This window comes from Acomys russatus, chromosome 15 (assembly GCF_903995435.1).
Source record: "Acomys russatus chromosome 15, mAcoRus1.1, whole genome shotgun sequence".
Taxonomy (NCBI): Eukaryota; Metazoa; Chordata; class Mammalia; order Rodentia; family Muridae; genus Acomys; species Acomys russatus.
The window spans coordinates 42,499,534-42,523,409 of NC_067151.1; the positions used below are offsets into that span (position 1 = coordinate 42,499,534).

The 23,876-nt window shown below is 38.7% G+C and overlaps 1 protein-coding gene across 1 annotated transcript in view; it reads left to right on the top strand.

The window, feature by feature from the left end:
* Positions 1-23,876, top strand: part of LOC127199018 (serine/Arginine-related protein 53-like) — a 162,908-nt gene that overhangs the window by 138,545 nt on the left and 487 nt on the right. Inside the window, exons 5-6 of the mRNA XM_051156909.1 lie at positions 16,965-17,071; positions 23,336-23,488. Coding sequence (XP_051012866.1) covers positions 16,965-17,071; positions 23,336-23,488 — 260 coding nt within the window. The remainder of the gene's footprint in view (positions 1-16,964; positions 17,072-23,335; positions 23,489-23,876) is intronic.

The following is a 23,876-nucleotide window of genomic DNA, read 5'->3' on the forward strand; positions in this document are numbered from 1 at the left end:
CTTCCATCATATGCTTTACTTGTCCTTATTTCTATTTCCAAGTTATTTCTTTGGGCCAGGCTTTCTCCGAAATCAGATGTGAGAGACTTTCTTTTTCTTCTCTTACTTTTAAACTTCCTTTGTAAATAAAATATGTCTCAGTCTGTCATCTTCCAAACTGAACCTTGAACTCTACCCCTAACTCGTTCTCACTTAAATATCTGGGCCTTGATTTGCCCAGTTGCTTGACTCATCAAACTGAAAACCAACCTTGATTTCTGTATTTGCATTATCCTTTCCTCAGCATTTCCGTAGCCTCGCCATCCAGAATATGCCCACGCTGTTTCTACCGAGCTAGATGCTCACTGTGTCGTACTTGGACTCTAGTAAACAGTCTCACAGCTCTCCACTCTCTCTTCCTTTGCTTCCATTCCCGGTGGCCACTATAGACTGGGTATTCTGTGTTCTCTGCGAAACTGTTATTACCAAAGAATGAGTGTGAGTGTGAGTATGAGTGTGTGTGTGTGTGTGTGTGTGTGTGTGTGTGTGTGTGTGTGTGTGTGTGTGTACAGCTACATGGTAGTAATTTGGCTTTTTTTTTAACCCCATCACATACACTTCCCAGTCCTCCCAGGTCCACCCCCCCAACTCTTGTGGCTTCCCCCAAAACAAATGAAAAAGATAAGAGAAAAATACCAAATCCAGTTTATGTTGCCCATATCCTCACTGGAGCAAGGTCAAACTCGCAGTGGCCAGCTCCTGGAGAGTGGGGTATGACTTTCACACGTACTCTGGTGCCTCATATTTGACCACGTCCCCTGAATGGGGAGACCTGGTGGCACTCAGAGGAAGGATAGCAGGCTACCAAGAAGAGACTTGATACCCTATGAGCATATTCAGGGGAAGGAAGTCCCCCTCAGTCACAGTCATAGGGGAGGGGAGTAGGGGGAAAATGGGAGGGAGAAAAGAATGGGAGGATACAAGGGAGGGATAACCATTGAGATGTAATATGAATAAATTAATAAAATAAAATTTAAAAAAAAAGAAAACTGAGTCCTTCCCCACCCTATGCACTTCAGCATCCCTATAACAATTCTTAAGAATTCTCTTCAATGTCTTCCTGAGTGGATTGTTTGTTTGTTTGTTTTCACTTTTGGGAGTGGGGAGGCTGTAACAGAAGTCTCCTATGTTTCTCATTCTCAACTGTGAGTCTGCAGTCATTGGTCCCTCTGCAGAAGTTTCCTTGTCCTTAACAGGCAACGGCAGGCAGCACAGACCACAGACATCCCCATGGCCTTAGGTAGTACCAAAGAGAATTCTCAGCAGAGGGAGCACATCCTCTACAAGGAAAAAAATCAAGCTTAGAGTGCTGGAGAACTGAAAAGCAGACAGCATAACTACAGAAAAGTGTCTTAGTTAATGTTCTATTACTGTGAAGACACTGTATGGCCAAGGTAACTCCAATAAAAGGAAACATTTCATCAGTTTCAGAGTTAGTCCATGATCATCATGGCAGTAAGCTTGGCAACAGGCAGGCAGGCAGTAAGTTACACTTTACATCCTGATCCTGAGTAAGGCAGGGATACACACACACACACACACACACACACACACACACACACACACGCAATGATACACCTCCTTCAACAAGCCGAACCTGTTAATCCTACCTAAAGAGTCCACCAACTGGGAACCAAATATTCAAATATATGAGCCAGTGGGGACCATTCTTATTCAAACCACCATAGTAAGGGTGTGGAGTTTGAATTATATTCTAGATATGACAGGAAACCAATGCTAAGTAATAACTTGACTTTATGGGCTGGGAAAGAAAAAAATAAGGCTGTGGTAGATAGGTTAATCTAGAGGTTGGAAAATAATATTAAGACCAGAGCTAATGATTTAAGGATCATCAAGTGTATAATTTGAAGGTCATAAAATTTAAATGGTGTGAATTATAAATCACCTAGAGAGTGCATATAAAAAGGACTACTAGACACAAAAGTGTGCCTTGCTATACCCTAAGGCTTACACGAACCAGTATAGGCAAATGAGGCACCACAGGCAGTAAAGAGAAGAAAAACCAAACATGTACCCTGCCATGAATACCAGACTTTAAACAAAGTGTTCTAATAGTGAGAAAGGCAAAATAGAAATGTAATCTTCCTCCTACAAAGTTCATTAGTAAGTAATTTCAAAAACGATAAAAAAGTAACATTTAAGTATGTGCTCTAGAATTTTTTGTAAGAGACGAATATGTTTCTTTTCCCAGTGTTTAACAAATGAAAGAGATTGTTCATACTTTTCTTTCCTAATAAAGAAGAGTTCTTTGGCCATACCAGTTTGTCTCTGCATTGGCCATACCAGTTTGTCTCTGCAACAGTTCAGCTCGTCATTCATCAGGTTCGCTGGATTTCTTGTGAGTGTTTAGTATGGCACCAAACACTATCCTTTTTAGACCTTTAAGCTGATTGTTTACACCCCCACTTTATACTGGTCTGGCCCATTTCAACTTTTTTAACAAAATTTCAGCACAATTGATAGCTTTGTCCCAGGTCAGGTTCTCTTTCTCTTACAGCTGGGCAATTCTCTGGGTAAACAGACACAGAAGACTGAGTACATTGTCTTAGCAGTCATCACCTAAATGAGTACTGACATTGTAGAATCCTCCTTTCTGCAGTCATACACATTTGAACAAAGACTTTTGTAGTCAGTAATTTTTATGAGTGTGTATAGTGTACAAAATTGTGAGGTTGGAAAAGCAGGGAGACACTGACACTTACCTTCTAAATCCATTTTTAGAGCATTTTGGTCAAATGGCTTTCTGGCATGTTGGACAGTAATTGCTCCCAGGGACTTGTTTTACTGTCTGCCTAATCGCTGTCTCGTTGCTTCTGGATTATTGACCCTCTGTCCATCTGGCTGCCAGGATCAAGCCCTGAGTCAGCTGGTAAAACCTCTTCTTGAAATGTTTAAAATTAATTGTGGATTTGCAGTGCTTTCATTGTCAAAGGTTTGTTTTTAATATCTACATTTTAATGTGATAGTTTGTGGTAATTAAATGAATTTGGGTACTCCAGGAATGTATGGTACTTGTATGCATGTGCACACACACACACACACACACACACACACACGTATATGAACATACAGAGTTTAATGTTATGGATCTGACTGTTATTCTACATTCTCTATTTCTTGCTGGATTACAGTGGCATGCTTATCTAGCCTACGTGCTGCCACCTGACTGCCCACTTGCAGTCCACCAAAGGGATGTGTCTATCTTAAGAAGTTAACACCATTGTGTATTTGTGAGAATTCATAACAGAGTTGTGCTGAGACGGCTACTCAAAGAATGATTGCCACTAACACTGCTACATGTCCAAAGGTCATGTGTTATCTGAGCATCAGGCGTATATCAGTATGTCCGTGTGTGTCCGTGTGTGTCCATGTGTGTGTGTGTGTGTGTGTGTGTGTAGCATGAATGGCACATGCCTTTAATCCCAGCACTTGGGAGGCAAAGGCAGGTGGATTACTGTACATTCAAGGCCAGCCTGGTCTACAAAGTGAGTCTAAGACTCCAAAAGTTACACAGAGAAACCTTGTCTCAAAAAAAAAAAAAAAAAAAAAAAAATGTGGAAAGTGTTAGTAAGTCACTTACAAATTTCATTGCTGTGCTAGAAATCACACCCTAGAGCTACTGTCCTCCACACCCATTGTCTGCAGTTGTACCTGTGAAGCATCAGGCCTGATAAAGACTCTACTCCCCACTTTTCTTAAACTGCCCTAGTTGCTTTCATCTACAACCCCCTTTGTGCTATATTATCCCCAAATGTTGCCACCCATCATCATTCCCTCCCTCCAAATCTGTCAGCTCTACCAAGCCCTGTTCCTGTCTATAAAACAGCAAACGCGTCTTTGCTAAAGGACTCCTTGCCTCCCTCAATCCAGAGGCCACACTTGGACTGTAGTAGCACCATATCCTAACTCACAAGAATGGGTTCTCATGGTAAAATTTGAATAGCAATACATTTAACTGTGAAACTCAAACTTATAACAAACTTTTCTAACCTAAATCGTGTATAAATAGAACAACTTCCCTATTATCATCTGTTTCATAATTTAAGGTGTTTTTATCATGAAAAATATTATTAGCAAAATCAAATTACTGGACAATATTGATTCTACTTCATTCCTGTAGCTGATTTCCCTCAATGGCGCTGAAGGACTAGAATGGTTCTCATTTCCTACACTTAGCTTTCCTTACAATGCCCCATTCCTCATCAGAGCTCAGTGGCACTGGGTGTGCCTCAGTTTCTTCCAGCAAATGTGAGTTCTGGGCTTGCTTTCTTTACTGATACCACAATGTATTATAAATAGCTTAAAATATGGAAATTTTCTCCATTTTTTGTAAAGTATGTGATCATTATTGATCTAGTTGGAAAGTTTGCCATTCTTTTCCTTAACTGTGTAATGAAAACCATTTGGCAATCTTGCCAAAACTACGCATATAATTCATGTGACTGCTTTATCATGATATGTCCATAGCATCATCAAAGAAACTCAAGCCACCTAAAGTTATCAGCAGTAAGCTAAAGCAAATGAGACTTATATTTGTTGAATCAACCTTATTAATTGTATTCAGCATGAAAAAATAACCTGTACAGAGTTGAAGGATCCAGAGGGTCCTAGAAACCTACAAGTAGAACATTATGATAGGCAGATTTGGGCCCAGAGGTCCCGCTCAAACTAAGGCACCAGCCAAGGACAATACAGGCGGTAAACTTTAAACCCCTACCCAGATCTAGCCAATGGTCAGAATATTCTCCACAGTTGAGTGGAGAGTGGGGTATGACTTTCTCACGTACTCTGGTGCTTCACATTTGACCATGTCCCCTGGAGGGGGAGACCTGGTGGCACGCAGAGGAAGGACAGCAGGTTACCAAGAAGAGACTTGATGCCCTATGAGCATATACAGGGGGAGGTAATCCCCCTCAGGAACAGTCATAGGGGAGGGGAATAAGGGGAAAAGGGAAGGGAGGGAAGAATGGGAGGACACAAGGGATGGGATAACCATTGAGATGTAACAAGAATAAATTAATAATAAAAATTAAAAAAAAGAAAAAATAGCCTTTAATGTCAGAACATACTGTACAAAAAGTTCAATAAACAATACTTATGGTGTATATAATAGCCTAGAGACTCACTTAAAATAATTTTTAAACTTCATAACTCAATGATTAAAAGATAAGGAATACAATTTTAAATGAACAAAAGATTTGTACATACATTTCAGTTACCAAATGGCAAATAATTGCATGAGAAAAACTGGTATCATTACTCATCCAGAGACTACACATTAAAACATCAGTAAGCTCTTACTATATAACAATTATAATGCTAAAATTTAAAGTCCAACCAAATCTTGAAGACATGGAACAGCTATTTCATATACTGTTGGTGGGAAGGTAAGGTGATGCAGCTGTTTTTTAAAATAGTTTGGTAATTTGGGGTAGCAGTGCAAGGGATTGAATCCAGGACCAAACACTCTACCACTGAACTCCATCCACATACAGCTTGCTAATTCAACATACATACATACATACATACATACCCACATACATACAGTTCAGGCACTGCATAGTTAATGTCCTTACAGGACATGGTCTGATGGCTCAGGAGGGTTACAGCACTTGTCGTGCATATCTGATGACCGGAGTTCAGTCCCTGGAACTCATGGTAGAAAGAAAGAACTGCCTCTGGAAGGTTGTTCTCTGACCTCCACACATTCACTGTGACACACACATCATACACATAACAGTAAAGTTAAAGTGCTTAGAAAACTTTGTCAATGAATATTATGGTAATTTTATTACACAAAACTAGAAACAACTTATATCCACTGATGAAGAAACAAGTGAGCACAATTATAGTTATCTATATCCTAGAATTCTACCATCACTAAAAGAACACATTGAAACATGTAAAACAATGTAGTTTTGTCTCAAAAGCATGCTGAGGAGAAGATGTCAGATATGCCATTCATATCAAATTCTACATACTGCCGACTAATATAGTCATGGAAAGCAGATCTGTGATGACTCAGGTCAGGATGGGTTGGAGCCTGACTGAAGAGGAGCACAAGGACAATTTGGTGGCAGTGGAGACATTCTATATCTTGAACATGGTGGTGCTTGCCACAGGATAGTGGGCAGTATAGGAACATACTGTGTTTATAAAGTGGCTTTCCATCTGTCAGATCATTTGATCCCCAAAGCTATAACTTTGGGTAATAAATAATATCCCCTGATTTGAAAGTTTAAGCCATTTGCCAGTCCTTTGTTTCCTTTCCATGATTCCCCTACTGCAGTAGGGGATTCCTTAGCCTTTGCATCCCTAGTAATGTCATGGTGAATACTCGTGACTGTATTTATATACTTTGAAGTTTTATATACAATTCTGGTCTCTCAGAGAGAGGAAGGATGGTAACAAATGGAAGAACTTTTTTTCCTTAAATATAATAATTTGCTATAATGTAATACAGAATTTTAAAAGAAATACTAACAATAAATACTTAAAATTGCAACTTTAAAATAAGCTTCATTAAGGCCTAACTTAGCATTCTAAGCTATCCCCTCAAAGTTTCAAAGTTTCTGGGTCCAAATACAGCATATTTATTTTTTAAGTGTATTAGAATTCATAGCTTTTTATTGACTGCCTTGATGTCCAAATACAATAATGTTAAGTACCTGCTTCGGACATAGTGACATCGCAGGCATTACCCTCACTGCCCCTGATCCAGGTAAGATTTTTTTTTAATAAAAATGAAAACAAAGACCTGATCAGGAATGGAAATATAAGAAAAAATTCCAGCCCCTGTCATCGCCTCTATATCTTAAGAAGCTACTAGCATAAGTGTTTATTTTAGTCAGCTCTTGAGTATGCGTCTCATGACCTACTTCAATCTCAGCAGTGATGGAGGAGCATTGCAGCTGTGTGGCTCTGAGCTGACAGGGCTGCCATCAACACCGGCACTACCAACATTCTCTCAGCAAATTTTACTTCATTAATCTTAGAGCTTGCAGAGCATAACTTATAAACAGACAGAAGCATTACTGCAGACTCACAAAGGTGGGCTTGAGATTGTTCTGTGTCCTCTTTGCACCTGTGGGTAAACATCCCTGGTGCGGTGGGGGTGTGGTCACAAGTGTGTCTTGTTCTTATCTGAGACAGAATTGATACCTTGTGTTATCCGTGGGCTCAAGATTTCTTCTGAGAAATATGTCTTCATTTTAGCATCATCTCCTAATAACCCAGAACTTCCCCTTTGCAAAATATGAGGCCCTGGAGTTGCTATATATACCTATAATGTACCTTGGGATAAATAAATCTTTTAGTCTCCTATTACTCTTGACCTCTGTCTCATTGATTTTCAGGTTCTAGATTTTTTTAAATAAATATTTCGGGCTAGAGATATAGCTCAGTGGACAAGAGCTTGTATATCATGTACAAGGCCCTGGATTTGATCCTGTTTACCAAAAAAATAAATAAGTAAATAATGCAAGAATTTTTATCCTAAAACAGCCTAGGCAAAGGACCTAAAGATCTTGAAACTTAAATCATTCTGTTTTAAGTAGTTGTTCTTGTAAATGTTTAATCAGCCATTTTTAATATTCCTGTTTTTCCTAATATGTTATGAAAGGTATAACTTTCATAAATAATGCACTACATTTTTATCTTAAATCACAAAAATATCTTTATATTTGAACCTAAATGTCAGTATGAATTTGTGAGATCTTATTTTTATATGAATCTGGATTTTTATAATGTGTATGATATATGTGTGTGCTTATTATAGCTGTATTTGACTACACTTACATACACCAAGATTTATATAAAGGCATTAGAAAAACAGGCACAGTCACTCATGGATATTAGTTATATATAAAGGTTATTGAGGATGCAAAGATATAAAAGATAGAAGAACCTAGTAATTGCCTTTAAGATCAGAGCACAAAGCATTAGTTTGGATTTTACAAGGCCAGCCAGCAACAAAAGAGCAGTAATTTATGAGCTCAGCGTAAAAGAATAGCATAATTGCATTAAAAATTAATGCTAATGAACACTAAAATGGGGAAGGTGGTTATGATGAAAGTTTGTATTCATCTTCCCTGGTTTGAATGATGGCTAGTGGCTTGATTAATGGCTTAATTTCTATCAATTAGCGGGGAAAAATCTCCTGTGAGACAAGGGTAAATTGAGCATTGAATTACATATCTTGCTTTTGTGTGCTAAGAAAAAAGAGCTGCGTATCTCTGATATTAGCCACAGTGACAAATGTGGTGTGCCCCGAGATGTCTGCACCAGCTCTACTGACAGGCGGGCTGTGTGTGGTTATAGGGTGTTGAAGATGGCTGGCAGACAGTATTCACTCTGAGTTCCTTAGAAACCTTCAGCTCTCCCATCTACAGAATTTTAATTAGAGTCAATAACAATTCTGGAATTAAAATGGACAGCAGACAGCAACTGCAGGTTCCTTATTCTAATCTGGTAATCTGAGTTCTTCAGGTTACATGCCTCTCTTCTACCTCATTACAAAAAACCTCCAAGGCCTTAGTTCTGTTGAAATATTAGTTCTTATGGTTGCATTAAAGTAGTCTTGACTACACAGGTTTACCATGTCTTGAGCAAGCATAAACAAATAATCTATGGAGTTGGACTGCATAGCAGCCAAATTCATAGTAACTGTGTGGGCTTTTTTTTTTTTTTTTCTAACAGCAGATGTTACACAGTAAATAAAGAACTCTGAAGTGAAAATTTTTCTACTTGGGTTATTTGTAGGCCTAAGTGCTAGGTTTTCGAATACTTTATTGTTTTTTATTATAAAGATTTTAAGAATGTGACATAAGAATTCTTTCAAAAAATTTAAGTGTAGGAGGTTCTGATGATACTATACTTCTACAATCCAAGGCAAGATAATGGCAGAAGAGCAAGGCCACGTCTACATGTCTTCTACAAGTAGAGCTCTGTTACATTTTGCTGCATGAATAAGCATTAGAATGCAGAGTGAGTACAACCCCAAGTACATTTGTTATTTCTACCAAATGGATGGAGTAAGGGGAAATAATTTATTGCATGGTGTAAGAAGAGTAAATAATTCATTTTAGAAACAATGACTAGATCACAGGCCAGGACTGGATCCCGGTTCGGCCACCACCTACCCACATAACCTTGGCTGATTTACTGATGGGCATATTTTTCTTCTTGTAGTGAGAATGGCACTGCCTTCCCAGCAGCTCTGATGGGTAAATAGAGTAATGTGTGAAGTAGATAGCTCAGAGTGCCTTCACTCTATCCTGCTGCTGCTGCTCTGTCTACCAGCATAGTGTACATGGTCTAGGTACCGTGTACTAAGTAAAAGGAAAACTTAGCCTCTGTCGCATTAGAAAGGAGTCCCAAATAACCAGAGCAAAGGTTTTGTGCACTAGACTACAGCACATTTTCTTTAAACAGAAATTCTACCACTTGAGGTAGATCATGCCATGGGAAATGGCAAAACCTCCTGTATCTCAAAGCACTGGATCCTGGCAGCTGTGACAACACTGCCGTGACACAGTGTGGCCTGGACAGATAGAACAGTGTGGGGCCTTTTGTACCTTCTTCACCAGCTTCACAAGGCTGCCCTCTAGTGCTCCTAGTCTCTGTTCCTCCTTTCCTGCCCACCATAGAGTGAAGGAACCAAAGCCAATTACAGCCTGCTTAGATTGAAAACAGGTGGGCAGCTTCCATGTCTTTAGTATACAACTAAACGTCACTGAGCACATCACTGTATCAGTGTGCATTTACCATGTGTTTCAGTGATCCACCAACCTTGCACTGAGCACAGGTAGATGCCTCGGATTTCCATGACTACCTTTTAATGTCATCCTTCTCTGCTGAAGTACCAGTGTGTCAGCGTTCTTCCCTGTTTCTCCCATCTAATGTGGCTCCCCTAGCTCCTCCCTGACGCTCTACCCTGGTTTTTGTGGTTGTTGTTGTTTTGTATTATGAGGTACCCTATTTGTTTATTATTTATCTCCCTATTTAAAATATAAGCTCTGTGAGAGGAACATTCGGTTTCTAAATCCACGCATGCAGAACACTGCTTGGTGTGGTAAATGTGCTCAAAAATTATGAAAGGAAGAAGCAGGGAGTGGGAATCTCTCACTCCTCCTAAGATATGTAGCCCATTACTATCCCCATACCAGACAGAAGAGCTGAGACCTTCACAACTTGGACCATTTGCCCAAGGCTATAACAGCTTTCAAGTTGCAGAAAAATTTTAACGCAGGCAGTCTAAACCCATAATCCTAAAACTATCTCTTAAAAGGCTGGAGAGATGGCTCAGTTGTTAAAAGCACTGGCTGCTCTTCCAGAGGACCCAGCTTCAATTCCCAGCTTTCACATGGAGGCATCATCTGTAACTCCGTTTCCAGGGATCCAGTGCCCTCTTCTGGCCTTTATGGGCACCAGCCATTTATTCGTGCATGTACATTGACAGGCATGCCTGGAAAACACCAATATACAAAGTAAAGCAAAAACTCTAAAACGTTGCATTTTTAAAGTTAAAAAACGTATTTGTCACTTGCCCAAAACCATTTTATTTTTAGTGTTTTAATTTTCAGCTATTCAACAAATATACATTAATTGTTCACCAAACAATGCAGCACCCTCCACTAAGCTCTGAAGGCAACACAGAGGTATGCTGTCTCCTAACCTGGAGACAGAGCTGCCACTCACCCAGAGATTGGGATCACTGTGAGACAGCTAAGCTTAGAGCCAGGTGAATTATACAAGAGGCCTCTTTTCACATCAGTGGCAAGGCACAGTATCTTCAAAACATAGACATAGGTGTGGCCTTAAATGACAGAGAAAATACAGAGACATGAAAACTTCCTAGGTGAGGGGAGATGAGGTATTCAGTGAAGATTTGTTTCTATGAATCAAAATGGCCCAAATCATTTTATACTTAATATGTTTAACTGAAATTATTCTTTGAAAATATAGTCACGCTGAAATTACTTCTCTAACCCGCTATAGTGAGCACTTTAATATGAGTTGAGACTGTGCTAGACCCCGACCAATGACTGCTTGTGACAAACACCCGAGGGACCTCTGCTTCTCTTAGGACCCAGTGTTAACAGCATCACCTTCCAGAAGTTTTCTAGACAATGCCTTTTCTACAAAAAGAGTTTTCTGATTTTCATGTTGTTTGTGGATATAATGTCTGGAGATTTGCTTCCAGGAATGTGTTTTATGATGCCTTTAAATGTTGAGATTGGATAGTTTTCTCATGTATTTTTTTTTCAAAGAAACATTGCAGATATATTGGTTTGGGTAATGGATAAGTGCATAAAAATACATTTAATGGTAAAAATATAAAATCCAGTGTGATGCTTACCAGCTTCCATTCTAAATGCCTACTATAACTGTCAAGAATTTCGTTTGTTTGTTTTTTGGTTTTTCAAGACAGGGTTTCTCTTTGTAGCCTTGGCTGTCCTGGACTCACTCTGTAGACCAGGCTGGCCTCAAACTCACAGCAATCCACCTGCCTCTGCCTCCCGAGTGCTGGGATTAAAGGCGAGCGCCACCACCGCCCGGCTGTCAAGAATTTCATTGCATTGTACAGCCTTTGGTTCTAGTTAATAGTCTTTAGTTCTGGTTAATTTTGCTGTGTGATTTCTTTTTACAACTTTTATAAGACAGTTTATATAAGAAAAATGATAAAGGCAGATGTGCTAGCTCACTCTTATAAACCCAGAACTTGGGAGGCAGAGGCAGGCGAATCTCTGTGATTTTGAGCCCAACTTAGTCTACAAAGTGAGTCCAGGACAGCCAAGGCTACACAGAGAAACCCTGTCTCAGAAAACAAAACAACAGCAACAAAAAAAGATAAATTGTTTTTAAAAGGAAAGCAATAATTGTATTTGTTAAATTTCATGTTTATAAGAAATTGGCTTTGTAAATTTAAACTTCTAATTTCATTTACCTACAAATTTTGTTGAGTAACAGCTCAAGGGATGTTGTCTTTTATTCTTGGAAAGCGCTTGGAAATGCTTTACAGTACAGAGATTGTTGTTTTCTTTGAAATTGTGTGTTCATGGATGTTTCTACTCTTAGTTAATATCCAATTCAATTTTATCTGGAAATGGAGTAATCCTTTGTATTATTAATAGATTTGTAGCAGTACTGTTAGTATATAAATATTTTTCCTGGAACAATATCATAAATAACTCAGTAATGTAGACCAACTGACCCAAATTCTTTGTTAACATAAAACGCATTTTAACTTCGGATAAATCTATAAAATATTAATAACTGGAAGGAACCATTGACGATGAGCTTGTGTTTAAGATATCTTTGAAACACCACTTGTCCTCATCCCAATAAAACATCCTGGGCAATGGTGCCATCTGCTGTTCCCATCCTGTTCCTGCTATCACAGGAGACCTAATGTTTGTAATCAAAAACTGAAATGTAGACTAAAATTTTGTATTTTCAAATGAAACGAAAAGTTTGCATTAGACTTCATCTTCTCTACTTCACAATGTAAATCTGCATATCACCATTCATTCATATGTTGGTGATATTCTAAAAGACAATGTGTAAATGATATGATAAGATGAAATTGTTAGAAACTTCAAATAAGAGAGCTTATTTTTATATATAAAATCAACATTAAAAACATTCTATTTTTCACAAAAAATCAAAATTACTTTCTACAAAATTAATTAATGCTTATTTTTTTGTCTTGAAATGGAATTTTGATTCCTATTTAGAGGTGTGGGGGGTTGGGTGTGTGTGTGTGTGTGTGTGTGTGTGTGTGTGTTTACAATACATCTATTCCATGATATCTGACAAGGAATTCACTGGGTTTTTTTTTTCCAATAATGAACTTAAGTGCTAGTGGATATATTCCCCTCCTGTTCCCTATGTTAAGTTTGGGGGGCTTGGGTGGTTAGCATTCTTCAATTTTATTCTTCTAGTAACTTGTGTCCTCCATGCTGGAAATCAAATCCAGGGAGAACCCACCTCTCTACCCTTAAGCTGGAGCTACTGGCCTCCCTTTCCCAGCCTTCCTTTTGGTTTTGAGTCAGGGGTTCACCGAGTTACTCAAACTGGCCTTGCATTCACACCACAGCCCAGTTAAGCCTTGAAGTCACAATTTTCCTGCCTCATCTCCCCAACTAGCTAAGATTACAGGCCTGTACCATAAAGTCAGCTTCCCATAATTTCTGTTTTCTTTTCTTTCTTTGTAGCTAATAAAATGCTTTATTGCATTCATGTAAATATGTAAAAAAGTACTGATTTAAGTCAATTTATAAGTCTTTAAAATGACACAGAATTTATTTAGTAGGCATGTAAGAACCTGAACTTAAAATAGCATAATATATGTTCTTGCTGTGTTTTATTCTGCTTCCTAAAGCTGCACGGTTGTGCTCAAGACTTGTATTTGTGGATGTTGATTCTAGAATGTTGAATATGGAACAATTTTAAAATATTTTATGGTTATTGTTTTCAGATAATATATAGCTGAACTACTACTACAAAACAGAAATTTTACATCTCCCATGCATCTTCCTATTTTTAATTTAAGTATCATTGTTGCTGAGTTTGGGATCAGCATTAAAAGATGAAAGCTATGCAGTTTGTTTTCACATTGTAAATCCGGCAAGCTGGCTTTCTCCTCTCTGCCCTGTCACCTTGTTAGTCCCGAGGTGATTTTTTTCTTAAAGGATAAAGATAATGTTCTGTTTCTCTAATCTTTCTTCTCTCCTTTATAATTTCTACGATGCTATTTTAATAAGCATACTGGCCCTTTGGCCGGGTTCTGTGATACCACATTTATTTGTATTAGGCACTGGTGGTATTTCCAAATTTAAAGCTACAAACACTACAAGCTTTAGAGATCAGTACTGTTTCTCTGTTCACCTCTGACATTTAATACTAATGATGTGCTTTGCAAATACAAATGAGAGAATATGTTAGACAGTTAGAGAAAAAATCCAGGAGATCTAGCCGTAGATATATAGGAGACATCATCATGAAGTCAGAAATAAGGGTTTCTTGTTGAGAATTTTTGATAAGCAAATAATCTTGGTAAAACTAACTAGGATTCAAAAATGTTTTTTTAACGGAGACTTTACAGTTGTACCAATTTTTTATTATTTTTCTCTACTATAGCATTCTTCCTATGCATAGAATTTTTAAAATTACACATTAGTAAGGTATGCATTAATATTAATACATTAGCTAGACAAAGAATCTCTCATTTCATATGCTTAGTACATCACAGAATTAAAATCTAAAAAACCTTTTCTACGAAAGCAAAGGAGCCATTTGCAGTTCTGCAGCACTTGGGCAGTACATGAATGAGATCATACAGGAAAATGTGTTCTTCCAAAAATGGGACCGCCGCTGGCTGCAGCTGTGGTTGCGTCCCAGTGTTCCACACACAGCTTCTCGGCAAGCAAAGACTGCGCACGGCTGGGAGGCTTGGTCTTCCCCTGAGTAAATGGATGGTTGCGTGGGACCATACAACTATAATTTGTGATTGGCCAAAAACTGAGACAAATGTTTTGAAACCGATTTCAGTTTTTACTAAACTTTGCTCTTTGTGTTCTTTCTAATTGTGTCCGTGGCAGCCTCTGTGCCTTCAGGCCAGGGCTGCTGTATGCAAACGCTGCTGTCATGCAGATCCTCGAAGGCCAGCGGTCAAACTAGTTATCGCAACTGTCAAAACTAAGAGCTACCATTATCCATAAAGCCTAACTCCAAAAAAGTGGAGCTGCCTTAGTGGAATATACAGTGGCTCCTGGTTCAGCCGTGTGTTGGAATCAGTGCCGAGCAAGAGTTTTAACATGAAACATGTAATCTTTTCTCCAGCTAACATGTGGGGGGGGAAACACAAAAATAAGCAACACCTGAGTGCTGCTTCTTATTAAAACGCTGTGAATCAGCCATCATTTGAGCATTCATAAAAATACCATCATAAAACTATAAAATAGGTAACTGCACAACTGTAAAATAGTAAAGAAAGCTCTAAGCTGTAGTGAGTTGTAGTGAAGACATCCGACATAAAGAGGAATGTAGTACACTAGTGTCCTACAGTAAAAAGAGATGTGAGCGCTTATGGTCTTACAAACGATGGAAGCTAAATCCAAACCTAATAAAATAATTATCTTTGGATTGGAGGAAAAATGAGGGGCCTAGGATATGAAAAACAATCTACGTCTCTGAATGGCAATGTTTCACAGTTTCGCCTAGAACCACATCACAGTTTAAAAACCTGTTAGTCACAGAGCAAGATGTAAAAATCAAAACTAAACTGAAGCAAATGAATAACCCTATAACTCAGTACATAATCAAACAGTGAGTAATGTCCGCTAGCATAAAGCATAGTGTTTTGACAGTTCATCAGCAGAATATGTGTTAAGGTAAAAAATACATTTAACAAGATGCATCAATACCCCCTGTGGTTTATAGCAATCATTGCCATTTTATTTTTTTAATATAATGCACACCTAATAGGAAAATGAGTGCTTTCAACAATGTTGTTAATGCTGAATATTTTTAGCATATGAGAAGATGCATAACCATAAGTTTACTTAAAATCATAATTGCTAATGTAATTGATAGTAATCAGCATGGATTCATATTAAATTTTCTCTTCTAGAATATTTTCCCTACACATTAAAACAACTGAAAAGCAACAGCAGTTCAGCAGTGGTCAGCATGCCAAACGCCCAGGTCTCTGACCCTGCTGTCCCCCTAGAGAACACAGCCTGGGCTCTATACAGAAGCAGATAGTATCAGTTCAGGGACAGGGACTGTATAAGATAACCCTGGAGTATCTTGGCATGCCTTCACTACAATTACAAGTTTTGAAGATTTGTTTTTATTTTATGTGTATATTTGAGTGCTTGTGTGTATGTATGTTTACCACATACATTTCTGGTGTGTGCAGAAGCCAGAAGAGTACCTCAGATTCCCTGGAACTGATGTTGTAGGCAGTTGTGAGCTGCCCAGTGGATATAGGCAACTGAACCCAGGGCCTTTGCCAGAACTGCAATGGCTCTTAACCACTGAGCCATCTTCCCAAACCTGAGATGATACATTTTTTTATCAAAATAAATTGAGCTGGTATTGTGCTGATCTGCACAAACAGGGGATGATAGAGGAACACGTTGGATGACATCATGAGGTTAAAGCCAACAAGACCCAGAAGTCAGGAAACTGAAATAAGTAATTCACTTGCTTCACTAAACGATGGCAATGACAGGGAAGGGTAGGAGGTTCTGACTGATGGAAAGAGGCCGTGCTCAAACAAGCTTCTAGAAAGACACTTAAAATTAGACATGGAACATACAAATTGTATTTAATTGCTGGTAATTTGAGGCCTGACAAGCAGTATTATGATAACATTTTCATTGGTCTTAATATGTTAGAATTGACCACTACAATATTGAAAGGAAACAGTTGATGGTTTAGAGCTTGGTTTTGCATAGTACGCCCTCTTGGATTACTTTTACATAGTCCTTTTACACAGTCCAAGTTTCCATCTCAAAATAGATTGAGAATGAGGCTCTAGTGGGCTGAGAATAACAGAGTGTTGGTGAATATTGGGTGATGGTTATGGATGGATTTGTTATCTTTTCATTCCTTTTGTGTATTTCCATGATAAAATGTTAAACGTAGAGGTGTTCCCACAAAATTGGTTTAGATTACCCAAAATCATATTACCAATGCCTGCTCAATAGGCTTTAGATTTTACATGAGAGTCTTAGTTTCTAGACGTATTTTATTTTTGAAATTGAAGGAGGAAAGTGCTTCTTTATAGCTTAATTAGTGAATTTGATTTTCATCTAGGAGAAGAAGGAACATAGCATGGGTATAGCATTGGTAACAAGCTTGTACCGAAGTACATTAACATTACTCTTTTTCAGACCAAGCCACCCTGGTAGAACAAGTAAAAAGAGTAAAAGAAATTGAAGCCATTGAAAGCGATTCTTTTGTTCAGCAGACATTCAGATCGAGCAAAGAAGTCAAAAAGGTAAGTTTCCACATGGGCATTATGGTAAGCCTTTGGATTCCACGGAAGAGATGCTTTATTCATGGACTTTACTTAGATCTAAGTACTTGCTACAATAGGTAGAGGAATGAGGGGGAATGTCAGGCATGGTGCTGAGAGAATGAGCCAGTGAGAAGCAGCTCAGGTTTACCTACATTACAAAAACACTGTGAGCCTGGTGTAGATGGTACACGGCTTTAATCCCAGCACTCGGGAGGCAGAGGCAGGTGGATCTCTGTGAGTTCGAGGCCAGCCTGGTCTACAAAGCAAGTCCAGGGCAGCCAAGGCTACACAGAGAAACCCTGTCTTGAAAACAAAACAAAAAAACAAAAACAAAAAATAAATTAAAAAGAATAAAAGCACTAGGGGCATGCTTTTGACACCATTTTTATTTTAAAGTTTATCAAAGCAACTAAGATATCACCACATGTGATTCTGTAACTGTAATGTCCCTTCCATAAATATAGTTTTTACACATGTGTGTATATGTACTTTTTGAATTATTATTTCTAGATAGATATTAGAAAATTACTTTAATGGATAACACTATTGCCCAAATAGGAGAATGTATTTCTAGTCTTTGCCCAGATGTGCAGTACTTACTCAACTTGAGTAAAAAGGAGTTTTCATTGCATTCTATTTCTGTTGAATTTTGACTTATTCTTTCACTCATTAATAAGACTGCTTTTAAGAATGTGCATTCCCTAGTAGGAAAAGATTGTATAGGAAATACATGCACCCTTTAGTAGCATTTATATAATAATAGCTGTAGCTTCCACTTATTTTAAAGTCTAATACATGTGCAAAAGTAGCAAGCTATTCAACATGCTAATGATAGATGTAATAATCATTTATTTTTCTCCTATATCAGACTTCTAAGTAGTTATGCTTTGGAATATTACATGTTTTTAATAAGATAAAGTTGCTTGTTAAAATTGAAATATTTCATTTTTCAAAACCTATTCTCCAAAAATATTGTTATCAATTTAAATTCTCACTGAAAGTATAAGAAGCTTTGTATCTTTTAAAAGCTTTTTCATGTTTACTAATCTGGTATGTCAAAACTATCAAGTTGTTCCCTTAGCACTTCTGCTGTTAATAGAGATCTGAAACTTTAAATTGCCAGATATTTTTAAAGGCAGAAAGAACCTTCCAAAGACATGAGTTGAGTGTATGGTGTATGTCAAGTACAGGACTAGATAGCCATGGACATTCCATAACCCCTGTGTTGTCACTGTGGTTATTGCATTTAAACTGTTAGTAGTGTATCATCACAACTCCTGAAAGCCACAGCTTTGAAATGGATAGTCTCTCCCTCTCTCTGCCCCCACCCCCGCGCACACGTGTGTGTGTGTGTGTGTGTGTGTGTGTGTGTGTGTGTGTGTGTGTACACTCATTTTATTTAATATCTTTGGGGGGTGGTTTCAAGACAGGCTTTCTCCCTGGCTGTCCTAGACTCACTCTGTAGACCAGGCTGGCCTCAAACTCACAGAGATCCGCCTGCCTCTGCCTCCCTGAGTGCTGGGATTAAAGGTGTGCACCATCACACCTGGCTTATTTAATATCTTATTCTTGCATTTATCTAGAAGAGTGCATTTATTTGAGGGATTGGCCTTGTATTTATCTTCTGAAGTTCATCCTGAATTCTGTATTCTTATTGGATGTTCTTACAATCAGCAGTTTCTCTATGTAGAAATACTACCGTAGAATCTGTAGACAGAGTTTTGTTCTATGATACTTCCCTGTCTGCTTCTAAGTATTGTTTCTCTTTACATTTACTTTTAACTCAAGTTTTCCTTCATGAAAGCGCACCTGGTAAGGATTAGTGTCAACAGGAGGATATGCTAGAGCCTCAGGAGATGGCATTCACTTTGAATATACAGTACAGTCTTAGCCAGCCACCACATGCCTGGTATTAGTAACTAGGCTTCAAAATGATCAGAAGAGCAGTGACGGGCTAACAAGAATACATTTGTCCTCCACTGAAATATAAAACGAGGGACAATTTATTAGCTTAGAAAGTGCCATCGCTTTCTAGTCTGAAACGTCTGTGTCTGCAGTGGAAGGCGAGGACTTAGGATGCCTAAGAAGATGAATTATATATGAGGCGATTACTTAGCAAGGAGAAGTAAATTATCCTGAGTACTATTTCACCCAGGTCCTGGGAAGACACGATGGGCTATCCTTGCTGCATAGCAAAGATTAACTCTCCTGAGAACTAAATCACCCAGGGCCCAACATTCCATATCTTTCTCCTCTGGACAGTTGTGTGCACTTAGTATAAAGTTTGCTCCTCTAACAAAGGCTGTCCGTGCTGCTACTTTTCAACTGTGGCTTTCCTTAGGTGTTACGTCCACTAATTACGCTAGAGAACTGTCACCAGGAAGAAAATGCCTTGTGGCCATGACTTTCTAGACTCTCTGAGTATCCTATAATATATATAGATTTAACTAGTTTAACTATGAAACTTTACCCGTGTAGTTAGAGATGTGATAGGTCCTTGATGCATCATTAACTTTAGAATCCAAGATACAGCTTGTTTTCAGGATGTTATCCCACATAAACTTGGCATCAGCTGTTTAGCCCTAAGACTGTTGGATCTGGCAAATAATCCTCCCATTTCTATTTATTTATTTATTTTACATTCTTCTTTTTTTTTTTATTAATTTATTCTTATTACATCTCAATTGTTATCCCATCCTCTGTATCCTCCCGTTCGTCCCTCCCTCCCATTTTCCCCTTACTCCCCTCCCCTATGACTGTGAATGAGGGGAAAGTAAAGAACTCTGCGCAACATGGTCATTTGTATTACTTGGAGGATTAGGAAAGGAATTTTTCTATTCTACCACCAGGTGGCAGTATTGCACAAAGCCAGAAGTTTTGTGGGCTGTGCTGAGGTGCATTTTTATGGTTGAGCCAAATTTTTCTCTTACACTTTCCATCACTTAACTAAGAAGCAGCCATGTTCCAATCCTAACTTTTGGCAGTTTTAATTCCTATTTTTTTTTTTTTTTGAGATGTTGGGGTTGAAGAAATGGCTTGGTGGGCAAGTGCTCTCTGTTGCATGAAGATGAGCATTTATTTCCCAGTGCATATGGGGGAAATGCCAGAAAAAAGCCAGGAGTGGGCACATGTGTGCTGTGGGTCACAAACAGGAGGGCCACTGTGTCCTCCTGGCCAGCTCCAGGTTCAGTGAGAGACCTGTCTCAAGGGAATAGGCAGGCATGGACGATGGAACAGGACTCTTTGCCCTCCCCAGACTCCATGCTTGTTTCCTGGCACATGCACTACTGCACACACAGTGGAAAACACATAAGCAAAACAAGAGTATTGCCAATATAATCAATGTTCTCTCTTGCACTTGAAGAGAGAGCCCATGGCTTTGCCACATCTTTTCAAGGCAGCTCAGCATGTGGTCAGCATCTCCTGCCTAAGCTCTACAGAGGCATGTTGGGCACAAAGATGGGTAGTCCTTCTAAGACTACATAGACTACCAAAAGTTGGTTTCTTGAGTCTTGTTGAGTTGACATATGCTCCGCTTTTCCTCACACAGAATATTGGGCTTGCCTTTAACTCAATTCCATAAATGCATGTCATCCCTTTATCACTAGGACCATGTACCTTCTAGGCCAGTAGACGAGTCATATACAAATATTTGAAACCTGATTGGCATGGGAGGTACGATGTTGACTCCAAAATATAAGAAAGCCAACAAATAAAATTCAATGACTATTTCTTGTAACACCTATAAAATGCAACATTGTGGTTCACATAAATATCATTGATTATTAGTTTTAGTACTGATAAGCATACTTCATTTGGAAACAATTTGCAGCCTAAATTTCTCTCACTTTGTAAGAATTTCTGCTCTTGTTTTCTGACTTCCCAGAAATATGGCCTTCGGGATCATTTTGTCTGTAAGAGTAGAAGTGTCTCTTGTGCATACAGGACCACCCTTCTGTAGCATACAGATGAGTTCACGTTTGAATCACATAAGAGGCTAAACAAAGAATGAATCTCAGCATTAATTCATCTGGCATGAAGGGATGGCTGAGTCCACCAAGTACTTGTCATGTAAGCATAAAGGCCCATGTAAGGTGTGGTGGTGTGCTTGTAATCTCAGCACTGGGTAGGCAAGACAGGTAGTGCCCCTTCGGTCACTGGCCAGCAGGCCTAGCCTGTGTGATGAGCTCCAGGCCAGTAAGAGACCCTGTATCAAGAACCAACATAGGGAGAGAATACCTAAGAACAGTGCCCAGGGTTTACCTCTGGCTTTAACATGCTCACACACACGCACACAGACACAGACACAGCCGACACACAGGCACTAGTCTTCTGCTACTGACCACCACATAAAGACTTTCCCTTCTACCAAAACTACTATAGAACCTGATAAGATCTATGAAGCAGTCTTCCGGTATCTGACGTTAAGTAGCACAATTCATGAACATCCTGCCATGAATGAAACAAAAAATGATTCTCCCAGTTCCTGGCCTCTCTGCCTGGAATCAGTTTCCTGTCCTGGTGCTGAGTGGTGGTGTGCCTGGGCTTAGCAACCTGCTGTCAAGGGCCTGGCCTACAGTGTCTGATTACACATTATCTGCTCTGGCCTCCCTTCTGACTTTTCTCCTCTTGGATTATACACCGCCTCCTCTGGCTAAAGCACTCTCTTCTTTCCTCTTCATATGTCTTAAATTTTACCTCATAAATAAAAGATGCTATCCCTAGGCAACCAGTCTAAACTAGACTCACCTCTCCAAACCCCATCATTTTGTGTCAGTACCTTATTTATTTCTTGTGAGCATATCTTATGGCTAATAATTATGTATTTGTTGTTATGTGTTTGTTTATAATCTGTTAATTTAGTCAACAACAAAACTTACAAGCAAATACAGACCTTTTTCTAGTTTGTTCTTATCTACGTAGGGCTTACCAAGCAGTGTTTAATGAGACAGTTAAATTGATAGGTCTCCAAATTGAAGACAAAGTAATCTAAGAAAAATGTAATTAATTTATGCATAATTCATCCTCTAGACATTTTTCATAGTAATATTTGTTTTGAGCTTTGTTCAGAAAATGGGTGTTAAGAAGTAGATATGAGTCAGAAGAAAACAGAAATTAAAAACAATAGATCCCATAGATACAGGAAAAGACTACAGAGGAGAATTTATCTTTTATTCATCTGGTTTATATTATATTTGAATTTTAACTGTAGATTCCTCTCTAATTCATTTCATATCATCCCTGCAGCCTTGCTGCTAATCAGTCCCTGCTCAGGCCACCTCCCCTGTAAGGGAGGATTGAAGGTTACCTGAGTCAGCACTTGTGCTGCTTCCATCAAGGCCAGACAATGATTTATCCATCTTTCTGTTCCAGCACTTAGTGCAGTGTATGGGCCATGGCAAGCACTGTGGGTAGTTTGAGGAACACAAGTAAAACTTTTAGTTTTATTCTTACAGAATATGATGCACTTTTTTTCAAAGCTTTTATTTCAGAATATTTTAAGTAATCTTAAAAGACACCCTGCGAGTCCACCAATGGATGATGCTCGGATCAACATGCAGGTCCATACAGTGGATGTCATTTAGCAAGAAAGAGCCAGTCACAGAAAAGCACTTGCTTCACGGTTCCTTTTACACAAAATATCCAGAATAGACAGCCAGAGCGTAGACCAGTTGGCTGCCTCTTCATACAGATGTTGGAAGAAATAAGCAGTGACTGTTAATAGATATGGAAGTCAGAAAGAGTAATAAAGATATCCTGAGGTAGCCCATGATAAGTTGTGTGGTTTTATAGATATGCTAGAATTCATAGTATGGTTTGTGAATTATAGCTAACAAGGATGGATTGTATTTTAAGGATAACTTTTGGATTTGACTTTATACCTGAGGCCAACTTAATGTTATAGGTATATTGTAACATTTTTTGATTATTATAATTTAGACACCAAATATGTATATATTTGTATGCATGTATATATGCATATGGGAGTATTTCAATAGAATAAGATTAAACACTGCTTTCATAAGAAAAGCATACTGATCATAGGAAATGAAAAAAAATGCCCTACACACTTGTATTTGCTTCTTGAGTAATCACTTTTGCTCCGTCATGAATGTGGAATTTTTGAGATGAATATCATCTCAGAGGAGACTAAGCAGAACAATTATTGTTCAATGTTAGATACTATGATGCTTGACTTGTAAATGCAAGTTTTGCTTAGATTACTGTGTGTTGTATTTTCAGTCAGTGGAGCCAATTGAAGTGAAGCATATGACTCCAGCATCAGGACCAGCATCAGTAGCTCCTGACCCGCCCAGCGTTGGAAAGGAAATAGACCCTGACAGCATCCCCACGGCTATCAAGTACCAAGATGACAATTCTCTAGCCCATCCAAATGTGAGCCCCTTAACCATGATGAACCCAACAGTTGTCTTGTGACCTGGACACTAGGGGGACCCATGCTGGAAAGAGCTCGTGGCTTCTCTTTGCCTCCAATAGGCAACTGACCTCAGGCCTCAGGGCTTTTTACATTTAAATCTGGTGTTGTCTACACATATTTCTTGACTTCCCGAACTATTCTGAACTTAAGAAAAATGGTCAAAAGAGGTTTTCCTTTTTATAACTGAAAAGAGAAAGTTTTATAGAGTAAAAGTTCTAATGCTAGCCCAGCTCTGGTTTTCCAGCTGTGAACCTGTCACTAATACCATAGTTAATGTCTCTACAGAATGGCATAGTAAAGAATGAACTCACAAATATAAGGTGTGAAATTGCCAGTCAGTGAACA